This window comes from Schistocerca gregaria, chromosome 2 (genome assembly GCF_023897955.1).
Source record: "Schistocerca gregaria isolate iqSchGreg1 chromosome 2, iqSchGreg1.2, whole genome shotgun sequence".
NCBI classification, from domain to species: Eukaryota; Metazoa; Arthropoda; class Insecta; order Orthoptera; family Acrididae; genus Schistocerca; species Schistocerca gregaria.
Window position 1 is genome coordinate 163,090,813 of NC_064921.1, and position 17,531 is coordinate 163,108,343.

The following is a 17,531-nucleotide window of genomic DNA, read 5'->3' on the forward strand; positions in this document are numbered from 1 at the left end:
GTCAATATTTAATGAAAGTACTTTATGATACAGTCGCTGACAATAGTGTATCACACAAGACGGACTTTGAAATTGTCCTTAAAGATTTATCGTGAAAAATTGAGGAAAGTGAACATTTAATATGGTGGCTCTTTAACATTTAATTTCTGCATTGTCATGTGGTATTGTTCAAGAATTGTACTTGTATGTCTTTTTTGCAAATAATTTAAGGAGTAAAGGTAACAACTCTCTAAACAGTTGAGGCATAGAGTTGTTAAAAGGCTCATAGACAAGACTGAGAACTTTGTTAGCTTTGCAGCTCAGCACTCATTGGGGTGAGGGGCTGTGTCACATGAAGTGGGCAAGGGAAAGAAGAAAATGATGTGTGAAAGGCAGGGCTGGGGAAAGGTGGTGATGGCAGTGGTAGAGAGACAGCAGGTGCATGAGATAGGATAGGAATGCTGCATGGGCACTGTGTCGAGTGACCTTGGAAAGCTCGTGCATTGCAAAATAATGTGGAGTAGTTGATTGGGAGGGGGAGACAGAACACAGAAAAGAGAGACTGCAGGAAAAAGGATATTGGTGCTGCATGAGTGAGTTTAGGTCCAGTGGCAGCGGTGGAGTTGAGTGTAAGGCAGAGAGCTAACAAAGATTGAGTCTGGAATATTATCACATCAAAGGATGTGTTGCTGCACAGCTCCCATCTATGTATTTCAGAGAAGCTAGTTTGGGGGAGAGAACCTAAACTGCACAGGTTGTGAAAAATTCACTGAAACTGAGCATGTTGTGCCCAGGAGTGTTTTCTACAACTGGGTGGTCAATTCTGCTCTCGGTTACCATTTGAGAGAGGTCACTTATTCAGATGGACAGGCGATTGGTGGTCATGATCATGTAAAATGCTGCACAGAAATTGCAACAGAGCTGGTATGAACATGGTTGCTTTCACAGGTGGTCCTCTTGCTGATAGGATAGAATAAACCTGTGACATTGACTGGAGTGGATATGCTGAGTGGCTGTATTAGACAGGTCTTGGAGCTGTGCTGTTGGGAATGGGTTCGGTATAAGGATGGACTAGTATATTGCAGATTGGGTAGATGGCAGATTACCACTTTGGGGCGGATGTGAAGGACTGTTGATAAAATGTTTCTCATTTCCGGGCATGAAATAAATAGTCGAAACCCTGGCAAAGGACATGGCAAAGTTGATCTAGTCCAGAATGATGCTGGGTGATTCATTGCAGCTGATTACTGAAGAAAAAGGGGGGGGGGGGATGATGGAAGCTTTGGTGAAATGAATGAATGCTGAAAAGGAAGAGAGGAGTACTTGGAGAATTAAAATGGTAAATCTGAGTTGTGACTATACATGAATATCTCAATTGGGAAAATCATCGTACATGAAAGTCAACCTTCTGGGATCAGATTCTGACCCAGTGCACATTTCATTGTGCCAGAGAGCTTGAATGAATGTAGCTTTTCTTGCATATTTGGGTATCAGTTGCACACTATTACATACTGGGTGCACTGTAACAATCTACATTGATACTATTGCAAATAAATAAATTGATTTTAAAGATATCCTAAGTAAATTTATATTTTCATTACGGGATCTATGAAGAAAAATCAGTTAAAAGAATTGATTTTTCACAAATATAAATTTCAAAATTTGGGAAATAATGTTTCCCCTACTTGAAGCAGGTATGTGAATTTCTACTGATTTTAAATCTTCCACAGTTAGGAGTAGATTTTTTTTCAGCTGGAAAAGGAAGTCCTGACATCTAGAATAATTTTTTTACATGCCATTCTGAATCCACCACCTCCTTTTGTGCCAAAAAAACTCCATAGAAGTTGCTGGTGAGAAGAAGCAGGTCATTCAGTTTTGAGTCTGCAATTATTTAATCAGATTTTCTGGTATCTAGTATAACTGGCAAATGGTTCAGTACTTTAAACCTACAGTTACATACGTAGTCACCATACAAGACAGTTTGAGGAAGATAATAACAATCTGTTTCTGTTAACATCATCATAATAAAGAAATGTGAATACTTCACAAACAATTCACATTTGGTATCTACAAATATATTTAAGGAGAGTAATGATTTATACCAAAATCTATTCTGTTGTTAGCAGAAAAAGTTGTGAATACATTTATGATTTATTGTTGTTATTTTGTCCTATGCCATTTCTTTTTTCAATACTGTTATAAAAAATTCTAAACATCTCTGATCTCAAGATTTTTTGTTCTTATTCTCCATCCTCAAATTTGTAGTGGAATTTCTGAAATGATGTTTCCGTCAATCAGTGGTGTAATATGGAATTACTTTCCTCCGAGACAATGGAAATCATTTTGAAATATGAGCAGACTCAGTGGGAAGTTCCATATTTTTGTTCTACAGATGTCAACCAACCAGACTTGGTACTACTTGTCTGAAGAGTGCCAGTTATAAAATGAGTGTTAAGTGGCAGCACAAACAGACATGTGAGTAGTGTGTCTGGCACTAAACGGTTAGTCAACCAATTTGTTAGTGTTCAGGAGCTTTAATAGCTTGCACTGGGTTTCCAACCTGTCAGTACTGTCAGAGAAGCCTCTGTTGCAGCCTCTTGTGTTTTTGTGTCATGTTATGGCTGGAGTAACTGCCAAACTTTTCATGGTATGTTGCTATTTGTTTAACTATTATTACAATAGATTACTGACACTTGAAATTATAATTATGAAGAAAGCATCAGATGTTAAAATAATAATATGGGACAAAAAGAGATACAAGAAGTTAGACAATTTTTTTAAAAAACTAGAAAAAAATCTATTTTGCCCCTTCGTGTCTAATTTTTATGCTGCAATTAAAAGATCTAGCATTAAATGTGATTAAAGTTAAGTTTTGGTTCCATATCAGTAACACGCTAGAAGTGAAAAGTCTGCAAAGAAGAGATTTAATAAGGGTATCAGCAGCTTACTTAATAATTTCTCAAAAAGAGTTATGAATGATTTTGATGTTACAGTGAACTTCTTTGATGGACAGTATTCTGTTGATTGTCATTACTATACTGCCATATTATTTTTTCTGTGGAGTCTCTAGAATTGTAGGATTTCATCTACTTTTATATAAATAAATACATTTGCTTTATACTAAATACGAATTTAGCTCCTCACCCAAATCTTGTTAGGGCTATGTCATTTATACAAATGTTTTAGAGAAGTACCTTTTGCTGTGTTATTGTTATTTTAACTTTTTTCCACATCTCATTGCAAGTATAAAGTTTGATGATTTCACATATGTTTTTCATTGGATAGTTCTAAGCAATCCTGTATTTGCTGCTAAATGAACTATGTCTAATTCCAAATAATATCAACCTTATGGAAGTTGAATTCAGCTCAATTTTTTTACAATTAACCTTCACAACATATTGAAATTTATATTTATCAGATGTTTGAGCTGTATGTACAGTGATTCAGTATTTTTAACCACTTGATACTGGCTATAATTTAACAAGTACTTCACCACACCAGCTGTTCAGTACAGCTTCAGCTAGTAAATAACTTATTGTAAGCATAATTCACCAACTTCATGTTTTGTAACTGTGTTATGTCATTAACATATACAAGATACAAAAATGCCCAAAAGTACTTCACTATGGGATGCCACAGCTGAGAGTCTTGTATGTTGATTTTACTGGTAGGTTTTCCCTTCAATCTTATAACCTGCTTTAGCTCACTGTCTTCTGTCTTGGAAAAAATTTAGCACCATTCCTCTGATACTGTAAGCATCTAATCTGGATAAAAGGATGAATTCTGACAATGGTTGCTCCTGTTTTTATTTTGAGTTTTGATATTATTTTCATTACCTCACATTCTGTTACACTCCTCATGATAAATGAATTACTCATGATAGTTAAGATTATTACTAGTGCTGATTCATAAGTTCCTTCCCTGTATCTCTTTATAAAATGCTCTATGAACACCTCACTCACCAGCATTCTGTTTTCTCTTAATGCTATATTATTGCAACCTGATATTCTTTTAACATTCATTGTTCATTATATTCCATGCTCAACAGTGCATATAAGTATTTCATATTTTCCTATTATTTGTGAACTTCTGTAAGAATTTTAAGTTTATTTGTATAGTCTATTTTCCTTAGTGTTTTACCACTTGATCTTCTTGAAATTCGTTGGTTAAATATTTCATAGAAATGACCCCAGTTTTCATTAACCTGCTACCAGTCTATGCCATTAGTTTTCCTTCTAGAAATGAGTAAATCACTGTGCAGAATTATTTTGTGGTTGGCATTAATCTCTGTGGCTAGAGCTCTATGGCTTTTAATATTCTCACCACTAATTCTTCTCTATTTAAATTCACAACAATATGGGCAACGCAAGTGTGTGGGTCAGGTGTTATTCTAATTGTTGACAAATTCATATGGATATGCTCATGATTATAGCTTAAAAAGTACATGCTCACATCTCCTATTACATAAACTGTTTTTTTGTTGAGAAGTTATTCAGAAGTTCTTCTAAATGACAAAGGATTTCATCTCCATGACTGTTTGGTGCTCCATACAGGCCAGCTATTATTATGTTGGTTGTGTCTAGCTTTATTTGTACTGCTGCTAATTAAAAGTCAATCTACACAGTGAGTTCATCAACATAATCAATGTTTTTGCATTGAATGTTATTTCTAGCCTGACATAAATGCCTGCAACATCACCCTTGTGTATCTTTCTACAATACACCATACAGACTCACAGTTTTGTATTTATTTAACTTAAAACTATGAGTCTATTCCGTCTTGCATCCAAGTTCAGCTGCAATATATAAACATCATTTACTATGTATTAGAAATGCATTGAATTGTTGTATTTTATCAGTGATGTACTGGATAATATTGGACATTATTTTACATTTTTTGTCTACTTTTGCTCTGTCAGCAGTTGTGTTTCTTTGGTGTATGTAAACTGAAGGCTCTTTTACACTAAAAAAAGGAACTTCACATTCACTCATACACAAACTGTTTTCATCAACTGTGCAGTTCAGTTCAGTCCTTTATATAAACATATATGAACATTCATGTTATCTGGAATTTACATACTTGAGTTCAGACATTCTGATAAAGAAGGAGTGATTAATAGTTACTGTGATTTTGAGTATTGGAATCTACATATTTCTAATTTCCTGACTGATGCCTACCAGCAACCATTTTAACACTTTTGATCATCCATAACATACAACTCCACACTGAACCACAGACTGGAATGCATAGTCTACAGGTAAGTTATTTTTATATCAAGTACTGTGGCAGTGAATTTCGCCATTCGTCTTACATTCACTCTTATTTATGATCATAGATAGGATTATGGTTTAAAGATATTAGCATGTGAGTGTGTGAATCTCAAGGTCCCAGAAGAGGCTTGTGAAAGGTGTTTAGTCATTTTCTCAAATAATTTTCTTACTGTACTTTTCTGTAGAATAAACATGTTTTGGCCTTAGCAACAATGAGGTGAGAATTGGTGGAATGGGGAAGCTATCAGAAAGAAAGGGTCTGGGCGGTATTGAGTGATAAGGGTAATGGTTCTGAGTTTAATGGAAGTGGGAACTATGTCAGTCAAAAAGTAATGAGAGAATATTGCCCAGGAGTTTTGTTTGTGAATAAGGCCTGTGGATTAGTTGTGGGGGAGGGGGGCCAGGTTGTCAGCATAGGTAAAGGTAAGATAAAGTTCCGCATTCTGACCCTACTGGGGCCAATGGTGCCCGACCAATTGCCGTGTCATCCTCTGCTGATGGCATCACAGGATGCAGCATGGTGAGGCATATGGCCAACACGCCACTCTCCTTGAAATGTATTCACAATGGCAAATAAGGACAACCATCAGCTGTAGAATGGAATGATGGCAATGAAAATTTGTGATGAACTGGGACTTGAAGGCACATTTCCCACTTACCGCAAGCAGTCGCCTTACCATTTGACTATCTGTGCATACTCACAGCCAGACCCAAACTTCCAAATGTTGTCAACCATGCGTCTACGATCTGTGCTCATACATCCATTATGTATATTCCCGAACAGGTCAGACATTGTGCTTGAAAGTCACTCACCCAGTATTGGCAGAGAATTAACGATATTGCAGTGCCTGTCTTAATCTGATTACGACACAAAGTTCCCTTGGACTGCCCGCGATAAATGGCAAATCCGGGTACATGTCCTGGTCCGGCACAAATTTTCATCATCGTCATTCCACTCTACAGCTCATGGTTGTCCTTATTCGCAATTGCGAATACATGTAATGTATTTTGTAATGGATGTAGTGGCCACAGTGCCTGTTCCTTTGGACATGTATGCATGACCAAAGGAACTTTGCATTGTAATCACAATAACACAGCCACTGCAACATTGTAATCCCCCACTCCCCAAGTCATCATTGGGTTTCTTGACCTTGGAACCGCCACTAACTGGTTAAGTAGCTCCTCAGTTGGTCTCATGAGACTGACTGCACCCCATACCAGTCCTCCCACCAAGGACCAGGAAGTGAACCTGGGTCCCCCATGCGGCAGTCAGCTGTGCTGACCACTCATCTACAGAGTTGGATTGTTGTTGGTGCAGGTGTCGAGAGAATTCATGGTAAGGCAGTTATATTTGTTGTGAATGCCTAGGCTGTAGGGAAAGGAACGTTTGATAGGACAAGGGATGGCAGCTGTTAAAGTGTAGATATTGTAGTACTGAGGTTTGCGTGTAAGCTTCATTGAGGTCCACATCAACAACAAGGAAGGTAGCTTTTGAGTCTGGAATAAGAGCAATAGCCCAATTTTAATTTAATATTGTCTGCTTCTCTTTACTTGTAAAGGTGAATAACACAGTAACATCTATCTTTTAGGAAATACAGCTTGAGGCATTGACTGACTGCAAAGATTATTCAGACCTGAATAAGGTTGTCAATATTTAAGCATGTACATCTCTATAACTACAATAAAAATATAAGTTTCAACAGCATAAACACTTCTGTAATACAATTGTATTTATTCCTCTGAGACTGACATTCTCTGCTGATACATCTATTGGAATAAATAATGTTTCGTTAGTCCAAGGTTCCATTTCCCTTGGGAAAAATGTGTTCCAACTATGGACCAGTGATTACTCTCTATGCTCAAATCAAATGTTCGTGAAATCTTATGGGACTTAACTGCTAAGGTCATCAGTCCCTACGCTTACACACTACTTAACCTAAATTATCCTAAAGATAAACACACACACCCATTCCCGAGGGAGGACTCTTAACATCCGAAGGGGCAAGCCGCACAGTCCAACACTGCAACGCCTTAGACCGCTCGGCTAATCCCGCACGGCTTCCCTCTATGCTAATAGATCCTATGACAAGTGTTTTTGTTAATATTCGCATCTGTCACTGCCAGGGCAATATTTAGGCAGGTGAAAAATACGCAGCTGCTCAGGGCGGCAAAATGTTGCCATCAAAAATTTTTTTAAGGATAGTTTTTTAATGTTCATTTCATCAGCAGTCAGCTATTTAATAACTTATTGGCAGAGTGCTGACAAAGTGCACGTGTCATTAAACTCTTTAGTCCACCTGTGTAACTTCTTCCTAGTATGAGAGCATTAAGGGTCTGCGGAACAGAGAGCGCTTAACCTGCAACTCTAGTGTTGCGCCCTACGGCATCGTACTGGTCAAAAAGGAGGAGAGCGCCTGCGCTAGATCGCCCTTCCTTGCAGTGTAAAGCTGGCAAGTTGGCGATTTTCAGGTCCGTGGCACGTAAGTGAGCGCAAGATGGCGGCGGAAACAGAAAGACGATTGAGATGGTTTATGCAGATGTATTTTTGTCCGATACACGACACTGTGGTTATAAAAATGCGATGAAAAAGGCAGCAATCAGGAATAAAAGTGACACAATTGTACATCAGACAGGTGTTTTCTTTGTTTATGACGGCGACATCATTTCACTGATGTAGCACCAGATGAATATTTTAGTGTACAATACAGTTCAGCTGAAATAATAATGTGCTTGCACAAGCTAGTGGTGCCATTGTAGTACGGCTTAAGCTTCTAATATGCAGCTTTAACAACAAACCCAGTTCTAAGCAAAGAAGGGAAAACAGAAAGGTGGAAGGAGTATATAGAGAGTGTATACAAGGGCGATGTACTTGAGGACAATATTATGGAAATGGGAGAGGATGTAGATGAAGATGAAATGGGAGATACGATACTGCGTGAAGAGTTTGACAGAGCACTGAAAGACCTGAGTCGAAGCAACGCCCCCGGAGTATACAAGATTCCATTGGAACTACTGACGGCCTTGGGAGAGTCAGTCCTGACAAAACTCTACCATCTGGTGAGCAAGATGTACGAGACAAGCGAAATACTCTCAGATTTCAAGAAGAATAAAATAATTCCAATCCCAAAGAAAGCAGGTGTTGATAGATGTGAAAATTACCGAACTATCAGTTTAATAAGTCACAGCTGCAAAATACTAACACAGATTCTTTACAGATGAATGGAAAAACTAGTAGAAGCCGACCTCGAGGAAGATCAGTTTGGATTCCGTAGAAATGTTGGAATCCGTGAGGCAATACTGACCCTACGACTTATCTTAGAAGCTAGATTAAGGAAAGGCAAACCTACGTTTCTAGCATTTTTAGACTTAGAGAAAGCTTTTGACAATGTTGACTGGAATACTCTCTTTCAAATTCTGAAGGTGGCAGGGGTAAAATACAGGGAGAGAAAGGCTATTTATAATTTGTACAGAAATCAGGTGGCAGTTATAAGAGTCGAGGAACATGAAAGGGAAGCAGTGGTTGGGAAGGGAGTGAGACAGGGTTGTAGCCTCTCCCCGATGTTATTCAATCTTTATATTGAGCAAGCAGTGAAGGAAACAAAAGAAAAATTCGGAGTAGGTATTAAAATCCATGGAGAAGAAAAAAAAACTTTGAGGTTCGCCGATGACATTGTAATTCTGTCAGAGACAGCAAAGGACTCGGAAGAGCAGTTGAACGGAATGGGCAGTGTCTTGAAAGGACCATATAAGATGTACATCAATGAAAGCAAAACGAGGATAATGGAATGTAGTCGAATTAAGTCAGGTGATGCTGAGGGAATTAGATTAGGAAATGAGACACTTAAAGTAGTAAAGGAGTTTAGCTATTTGGGGAGCAAAATAACTGATGATGGTCGAAGTAGAGAGGATATAAAATGGAGACTGGCAATGGCAAGGAAAGCGTTTCTGAAGAAGAGAAATTTGTTAACATCGAGTATAGATTTAAGTGTCAGAAAGTCATTTCTGAAAGTATTTGTATGGAGTGTAGCCATGTATGGAAGTGAAACATGGACGATAACTAGTTTGGACAAGAAGAGAATAGAAGCTTTCGAAATGTGGTGCTACAGAAGAATACTGAAGATAAAGTGGATAGATCACGTAACTAATGAGGAGGTATTGAATAGGATTGGGGAGAAGAGAAGTTTGTGGCACAACTTGACTAGAAGAAGGGGTCAGTTGGTAGGACATGTTTTGAGGCATCAAGGGATCACAAATTTAGCATTGGAGGGCAGTGTGGAGGGTAAAAATCGTAGAGGGAGACCGAGAGATGAGTACACTAAGCAGATTCAGAAGGATGTAGGTTGCAGTAGGTACTGGGAGATGAAGAAGCTAGCACAGGATAGAGTAGCATGGAGAGCTGCATCAAACCAGTATCAGGACTGAAGACAACAACAACAACAGTAAGATACTAAGTGTTTGATTTTAGGAATGAATTTTTTTAATCTTCACCTACATGCTGCACATCCATAACATTCAATCCTGGGTTAGACCATAATATTATGCACTGAAATAGGCAGCTATTGTTTTTAGAACTAGACCATATGCTGCTATCTGTTGAGTTTTGCTGTAAACTGAATATGTTATTGGTCCAAGAAGTATGGAGAACCATGTATCACTAAAACTGTGGATAAAATCACTGTTCCTTTCATAGCCTCATTTCATCTTACTCTTTTATCCAAATATACACCTATAATTTTGTATGCAGTGCTTCATTGATTTCCTGCTCTTTAATATTTACTTAAGAACATTGCAAGCAGGAAATTAATGTGATCTGTGTTTGAAGGTGTTATTGTTAGGTATTATTGTTATATTATTTGTTGTACATGTCCTGTAGTTTGTAACAAAGACTTCGCACAGGCCATATTATAAAGTTAGTATCACTGACATACTTTTGTCAGCAGTTGATATATAAGTATTTGCTTGAGCAAATGCTGACAATAGAAGATAAAAAACATACCATATTTTAAGGGGTAACACACACTTTTTTGTTGAAAAATTGTCTCCAAAATTCAGGTGTACCTTTTACTCAAAATTAATATAAAAATGTCCAGAGTGCGATTTAAAATTCCTGCCCATCTTAAAAATGGCCATATATTTGATGCTGCAGGAAACTTATCTCTATCTGGCAACAATGAATTTAACTGGCAGCAGCAGTGCACCGATGCAACAAACATGAGTTGAAGGGATTCACAAGCTTGCCAGCACTGTCTCCCTCCTGCTTCACCATAACAAAACCAGAATACCACTTAGCATATGATGCAACATCGCAATCTGTGAGCTAAGTGAACTTGAATTGAAAGTGATTTATGTTATCAGTAACAGTACAATATTTTTGTTAGTGGCTAGTTCCATAATGGAAAAAAATAAAAGATATTCATATGATGTGGGCTATAAATTGAAAGTAATAACATATGCAGAAGAACATGGAAACAGTGCAACTGAGTGGCATTTCAGCCCTCCACACTAGAAAAAAACCATTCGTGATTGGCAGGCTAGTAAAGAAGAACTGAAAAAAATGAGCAAGACTAAATCTGCAAATAGAGGACTAATGCTAACTGGGCAAAACTAGAAGATGACATATTGAAATGGATTCAAGGACCCATCAAAATGACACTGAAATTAATACAAAAATGATTAAAATACATGCTCTTAAGCTAGTGCTACAGTGGAACTTAACAGACTTTAAGGGTGGAGTTAGTTGGTGCTACAGGTTTACAAAATGTTTGTGGACTTAGCATGCAAACCAAAGCCAAAACATCTCAGAAAAATGCCCAAGAGTATGAAGAGAAAATATTATCTTTCCATCACTTTATGATTCAACATCAAAAGAAAATCCGTCTGGACCTAAGCCAAACAGTGAATATGGATGAAAGTCCTCTGGCATTTAATGTGATGAGTAACAGAACTGTTGCCATGTTTGTAAGTGCATGTGTGTGAATTCCTAAGGGACCAAACTGCTGAGGTCATCAGTCACTGTTGCCATGAAAGGTGCTAAAACTGTAAACATAAAAACAAGTGGACATGAAAAAATGCACTACACTGTTGTCCTTTCATGTTGTGGTCATGGTACTAAACTTAATCCAATGATCATTTTCAAGTGCAAAAATATGCCAAAACCTTCTGCAACACTTCCAGGAGTTGTTGTTCATGTACATGTCAAGGACTGGATGGACAATGCTGATATGAAATTATGGACTAACAGAGTGTGGGAGAGAAGAGAAGGTGCTTTATTGCAGAAGTGTTCTCTTCTTGTGCTAGATCAGTTTAGTTGTCATTCCAAAAATTCTGTGAAAGAGAAATTGAGATAGAGAAATACAGAGTTTACTGTTATTGCAGGAGGACCTACTTCACAATTGCAACCTCTTGATGTCTTGATAGCTAAACATGTTAAAGTGCATATGAAGGAGGAATGGAACAAATGAATGATGGATGAAACCCAGCATGAATTCACATGGAAGGGAAATTTAAAACAACGTACAATCAAAGAAGTGTGTCAGTGGATAAAAGAGTCATGGTCTAGAGTGAGAGAAGAGATTATTATTAAATCTTACAAGAAGAGCGGCATAAGTAACACTCTTGATGACAGTGAAGACCAGCTTATATACGAAGAGGACAATGATGGTGATGAAGAGGAAGGAGAAGGAAAAAAAAAGATAAAAACAAGAAGAAGAAGAATAAGAAAGTTCAAATGATGATTTTTCAGGGATTTTAAATGTCAGTTTGGTTTTATAAACTAAGAATTCTTTTTCAGTCTGGATTTGCAATCTAAAAACAAAAATGATAAAAATGTAATTAAAAAAGATTAAAAATTAAGGTACATCTTATAATCTGTAGTGTCTTATAGTCCATAAAATATGGTAAACCAAGAAAAGCTATATCCCTCTGATATGTCCTAAGAGCTCTACAGATAATGCAGCAGTTGTCCTCAGAGAAGGTACATACAGCTCGTGCTAAGCTTATGCTAGCATAGTTATATTTTGGTCCAAGCTGTGCATCCTCTGTTGCGATGTAAGTTGGAGATGTAATGGCCACTGCAGATGACAATTAACAGGATACACTACCATACTACAGCATATAAAGTGAACTGTCTGGTACTGAACTGCTGCTCACCAGAGAATGCTGCGTGGCATCAAACCAGGACTACTTATTCATTTTTTTTTTTTTTTAAATTTCGGATTGTCAGTCTTCAGTGCACAATCTCACTGAAATATTTTACTGAAATCACAAGAATGTATCCTAATTCATTATCCAAAAGAGACAGAATTTTATAGTTTATTGGGCACTCTCTTTCTCTCTGTTCATTGTATCTTTGTTGTTCAATTATTAAATCAACTGGTTGTTACTTTTGTTAAAAGGTGTGATTATTAGCTCATACTTCATTATGTACCTAATTTGTTTTCAGCTCTGCTTTATCGTTGTGTTACTCACCTTGCCGAGGGCTTACTCTGAAGATGTTGAGAGCACCACAACACCTTCATTTTATGGGTCAACTAGTGATGAAAATTTCACTCCAACCGAGACAGTAACTGAAACAGATGGAGAGCTGGAGACAGAGAGGACAGTTCAAGACAGTGGTTCAGATGCCAAAGAAACTATGCAGACTGCAAATTTTGTGTATCCTGTAGGGGTGGTTGTTGTTGGAATTCCTCGTCCTTTCTATCCTCCTTATTTCAACCGACCTTTTTATCCTCCGCCTCCTCCCCCTCCCCCTCCTCCTCCTCCTCCTCCTCCACATTTCTTTCACCCATGGAGGAGACGGTGGGGGTAATGTTTAACATATGTACATTAAAATTATGTCTTTATGCAGAACACTGTAAACCTGAGATGTTCAACCAATAGAAAGAAAATGTTGTTACAACAGAAAGATAAACTTAAAATATGTGGTTTTAGTCCACAGTACATAGTCAATCATTAATTGTCAACATATCTTGATTCATCTTGAAACCTTCTTTTCATCTCAAGGTGTATTGTTTCATTTAGATATTTATTTTAATTTATTTTATTTTGTATACTGGATTGTCACACTGCTTTTAAATAGAAGCAAACATAGCTAAACAGTGATTATATGTAAATTTAGTCATAGAATATGCACTACATTTCAAAAGACACAGACTGAATGTCTCTTCTGACAATCTTATCAAACGTAATGATCTCCCTCTTTTTTCTTCTAAAAACATTAATGGGTAATATGTGCCTGCAAAAGTAAGTCAATAATTATCTTGTAGACAGCCTTTTTCAATAAATCTCTAACAGTCCTACTGTTTTTTTTAATTTAATTCAAATAAATCTGTTTTATAAATACATGGGATATATTTTATATGCTAAGTGGGCAAAATTACAGTTAAAATGAAGTGATTATATTCATCTTAAATATTCGTTCTAATATCTTGAAATTTTTTATTTAGACAAATCTGGAACGTAGTGAAATTATATTCACTTTTTTTAAATTCAATCTATCACTACAAACATAAAATTCTTCAAATTTTTCATTCTTTGACATTTTTCCCAGTTAATTTTTCATGCACCACAAGTATCCTGGAAGTTGCTGATAGGAACCATGTTTAGAGCATTTGTTATGATGGTTTAGATCACTTAAGTGTGCCAAAACCAGACTCCTATTAGGCTAATATTGTTCCTCGAGAATAGGAAAATCTGCTGGAGCCTGGTCCGGACTGTAGGTAGCTGGGGCAGTGTTGCCAAGTTGTGATTTGCTTGGAACTTCTAGACATTTAAATAGACATGGGTAGGAGTATTAGTGTGGTACTATTATTAGGTATTGGTGATTTGCTTCCATGTTTTGATGAGCTTTTTTTAAAATTTCTTAACCATGTCCACATGCACTATCTGTCCTTGGGGTATGAATTCTTTGTGAACCATGTCTTTGGTGTTGAAAAGGAGAGACTTAGTTTTATTGGTTGACTTCATAATATATTTGTCATTTTCCTTAATTTTTGCCTCTTTCATGACACGTTTCAAAACTAGCTTGTAGTTTTGGAATAACTATGAAATTCTGGACTGCTGTCATTTTTTGACTGCAGAAAAAGTTCTTGCTTCGTTTTATAAGATACTCTAATGTCTGATGTAACCCAGTTTTTGAGTCTATCTGTGCTTTTGGACATCGCATTCCTTAGTGAAAATGCCATGCCAAATTTATGCTTGAAAATTTTCAAAAAATTTTCCATCTTTTCATTGGTAACAGAGGTATATACTTCTCTCTAAGATTGTTTGTTGATTAGATACTGGAAGAATTCAATATTTTTCATTCTATGGATAATATTTTGTACACTGATCAAAATGTAATTTGCAGGTATGGTTAGTAATTGAAAAAAGGTGGTCACAATAACTGATATCAAAGTTTTCTGATATACACTTGTCCATGTTTACACATACCTGATCAAGGAGAGTGATACTAGCTTTTGTTACATGTATTAGAGAGCTAACAGTCAGACAAAGATTGAAGGTAAGTTTGTCTAAAGCAAGGTCCAATTTTTTGAAAGAAAAAAAACCAGTTATGTTGCTAGCAGGAGATCTATACACAGATAAAATAATAGTTTTTCTCATACATAAACTCAACAGCTATAATTTCAAAGTCTCTTTCACAACCAAGTTTGCAAACAGGCACTGTACTCTTATAATCTACATTTTCTGATATGAAAGATGTTGAATGACAGGTGAGGTATAAGTGGCGGGAACTTAAAATTAGCAGAGATTGAGGCCTGGTGGGTAACAAGAAGAGACGATATCCTGAAGGGCAAGTTCCCGTCTCCGGAGTTCTGACAGGTTGGTGTTAGTGGGAAGTATCCAGATAACCCGGACGGTGTAACACTGTGCCAAGATGTGCTGGTCGTGCACCAAGGCATGTTTAGCCACAGGGTGATCCTCATTACCAACAAACACTGTCTGCCTGTGTCCATTCATGCGAATGGACAGTTTGTTGCTGGTCATTCCCACATAGAAAGCTTCACAGTGTAGGCAGGTCAGTTGGTAAATCACTTGGGTGCTTTCACACATGGCTCTGACTTTGATCGTGTACACCTTCCAGGTGACAGGAATGGAGTAGGTGGTGGTGGGAGGGTGCATGGGACAGGTTTTACACCGGGGGTGGTTGCAAGGGTAGGAGCCAGAGCGTAGGGAAGGTGGTTTGGGGATTTCATAGGGATGAACCAAGAGGTTACGAAGGTTAGGTGGATGGCGGAAAGACACTCTTGGTGGAGTGGAGAGGATTTCATGAAGAATGGATCTCATTTCAATTTATTTTTTAACAATATCTTCCTTACTTTTATTCTACTTCTACAATCTTGGGAAGCACACCACTTTTTCTACCCCTAACTCCATAGCCGTAGTCTTGGTTGCTATCCCAGATTCCAGTTGCATTATAGCATGTAATTTCTGATCCACTCACTACAAGTTTTTTTCTTTTATCACTCATTTCAGACTCTTTAATTAAAACACAAAAAACCACAAAACAACAATTTAACAATAATATGCAACTGAAGAAATAAAGAACACACGGTGCCCAACAGTGTTCCTAAGTTAATTTGTTATTGTTTGTTAGTGCTGCAAGCAGGCTTTTAAGTATTGTTTGTCGAAGAGTAGTTTTAGTAATGTATTCAATATTAACAATTCAGTATGTACCTTATTACTGTGACTCCAGGTGTGCTAAAAGCACAAACAATGCATTAAACATTTTGAAAGGCCACCTCTGCTTGCTAAAGCTTTACAAAAGTGCACTATGTGCAATAAATTAATCCTCATTTTAGCAGGTAGAAGTACTTATATGGAATTAATTATGTGGGCTGGATAGTATGGAGGGCAGATGTATCATTATTTTCAATAAGGTACTGGAATATGACATCATCAAAATCTGTACAAAAAATGTATGTTAGAGTTTTTTTTCAGTATTTTAATGTCGGTTTACATTTGTATGGTAAAGGTGAAAATAACAGCAGGATTGAATAGGACATAAGATGCTGCCCTTTGGCACATCTGTGTTTATATGCTTGTTGACTGACAAGTGTTTTACCAATAATTTATCATCAGCAGACAAGTGAAATGCATCATTTTTCATGTGTGTTTCTAGGCTGCTTAGAATCGTTTTATGGTCAACAGCATCAAAAACCTTGGACAATTCTAACAATATGCCTACCACAGATTCATCGTTATCCACTTTTGTGAGCTTTGCAGTGGCTGATATTGTACTTCCCTTACTTTCGAAACCAATCGGTGCTTCATTAAAAAAGGTTTTGCTTATTAGTGTAACTCATTAGTCTACCTTTCATGACTGATCTATTTATTTTTGAAAACTTTCACAGTAGTGTAACTGGCCTCTAGTTTTCTATACTCTTCACATTTTTACCATTCTATAGTAAGGGCACAACTCATGCATGCTTTAGGTGCTCCAGAAAAATACCTGAACTAAGGGACTGTTCATTTATGATGTTTATATGCTGCCTATGCATGCCTTCAGGATAGAGACTGGAATGCCAGTAAACTGAAGTCGATTATTTGCCTTTCAACAGTAATGATCAGAGTACCCAAGATATTTTGTAAATACTCTAAAATTTTCCCTGTCAAAATCTGAGAGATTGTGGTCTAAAACTGATACTGACCTCTTTGATAGTTTAATAGCACTATTTACTATTTGTATCATGTTAAGAGTGTTCCTAATGTTGAGGGAGTTATAACTAATTTCACCCTCAATACCTGTTCATATTATGTATCCCCCATATTAGTTAGTTTTGGGGACTGAAACTTTTTTTCAGGGTTTCAGTAATTTTGTTGAAGAAAGTGTCCACATTACCACTAGGTACACAGTGGATGGACAGAATGATTACCCTTTTTCTGAATGTCTAGCTTTGTTAATTCAACAGCTGCCAATTCCAAACTTTTTCTATGCAAATTGTGATCAGATCTTATATAGCTTTAAAATGTGAACCACATCTGATATGAATACAAGATCCCCATCCTTTAAAGTAGTTCTACAGTAGCAACTTGCACATTCATCTGATGACAGCATTATATGCTCTATTTCAGTGTCTCCTCACCAGTGCTCTGTTGTGCATATCACTATGTTGTTCAAAGACTGTAATTCATCTTCAAGTTGGTGTAATTTACATTTAATAAGCTGTAGATGCTCTTTTAATCCCTGAGCAGCTTTCTATAAACTTGTACTAACTCTTTCATTATTATAAATGAGGAATAGGTCTATAAATATTTGCTACCACACCTGATTGAAGTTCACCT

General features: G+C 37.0%; 1 protein-coding gene across 1 annotated transcript; it reads left to right on the plus strand.

The window, feature by feature from the left end:
• Positions 1-2,544: 2,544 nt before the first annotated feature.
• LOC126335610 (probable inactive serine/threonine-protein kinase slob2) lies at positions 2,545-13,543 on the plus strand. Its single transcript, XM_049999061.1, has 2 exons — positions 2,545-2,626; positions 12,691-13,543. Exons 1-2 carry the CDS (start codon positions 2,597-2,599, stop codon positions 13,054-13,056), a joined length of 396 nt encoding a protein of 131 aa, XP_049855018.1. The 5' UTR covers positions 2,545-2,596; the 3' UTR covers positions 13,057-13,543.
• The last annotated feature ends 3,988 nt before the right edge of the window (positions 13,544-17,531 follow it).

What these genes read in the sequence shown, in the direction of transcription:
- LOC126335610 (XM_049999061.1), top strand. Translation starts at nt 2,597, where the DNA reads ATGGCTGGAGTAACTGCCAAACTTTTCATG. An exon ending in TAACTGCCAAACTTTTCATG is followed by an intron (nt 2,627 to 12,690) that starts GTATGTTGCTAT and finishes ATTTGTTTTCAG; the next exon opens with CTCTGCTTTATCGTTGTGTT.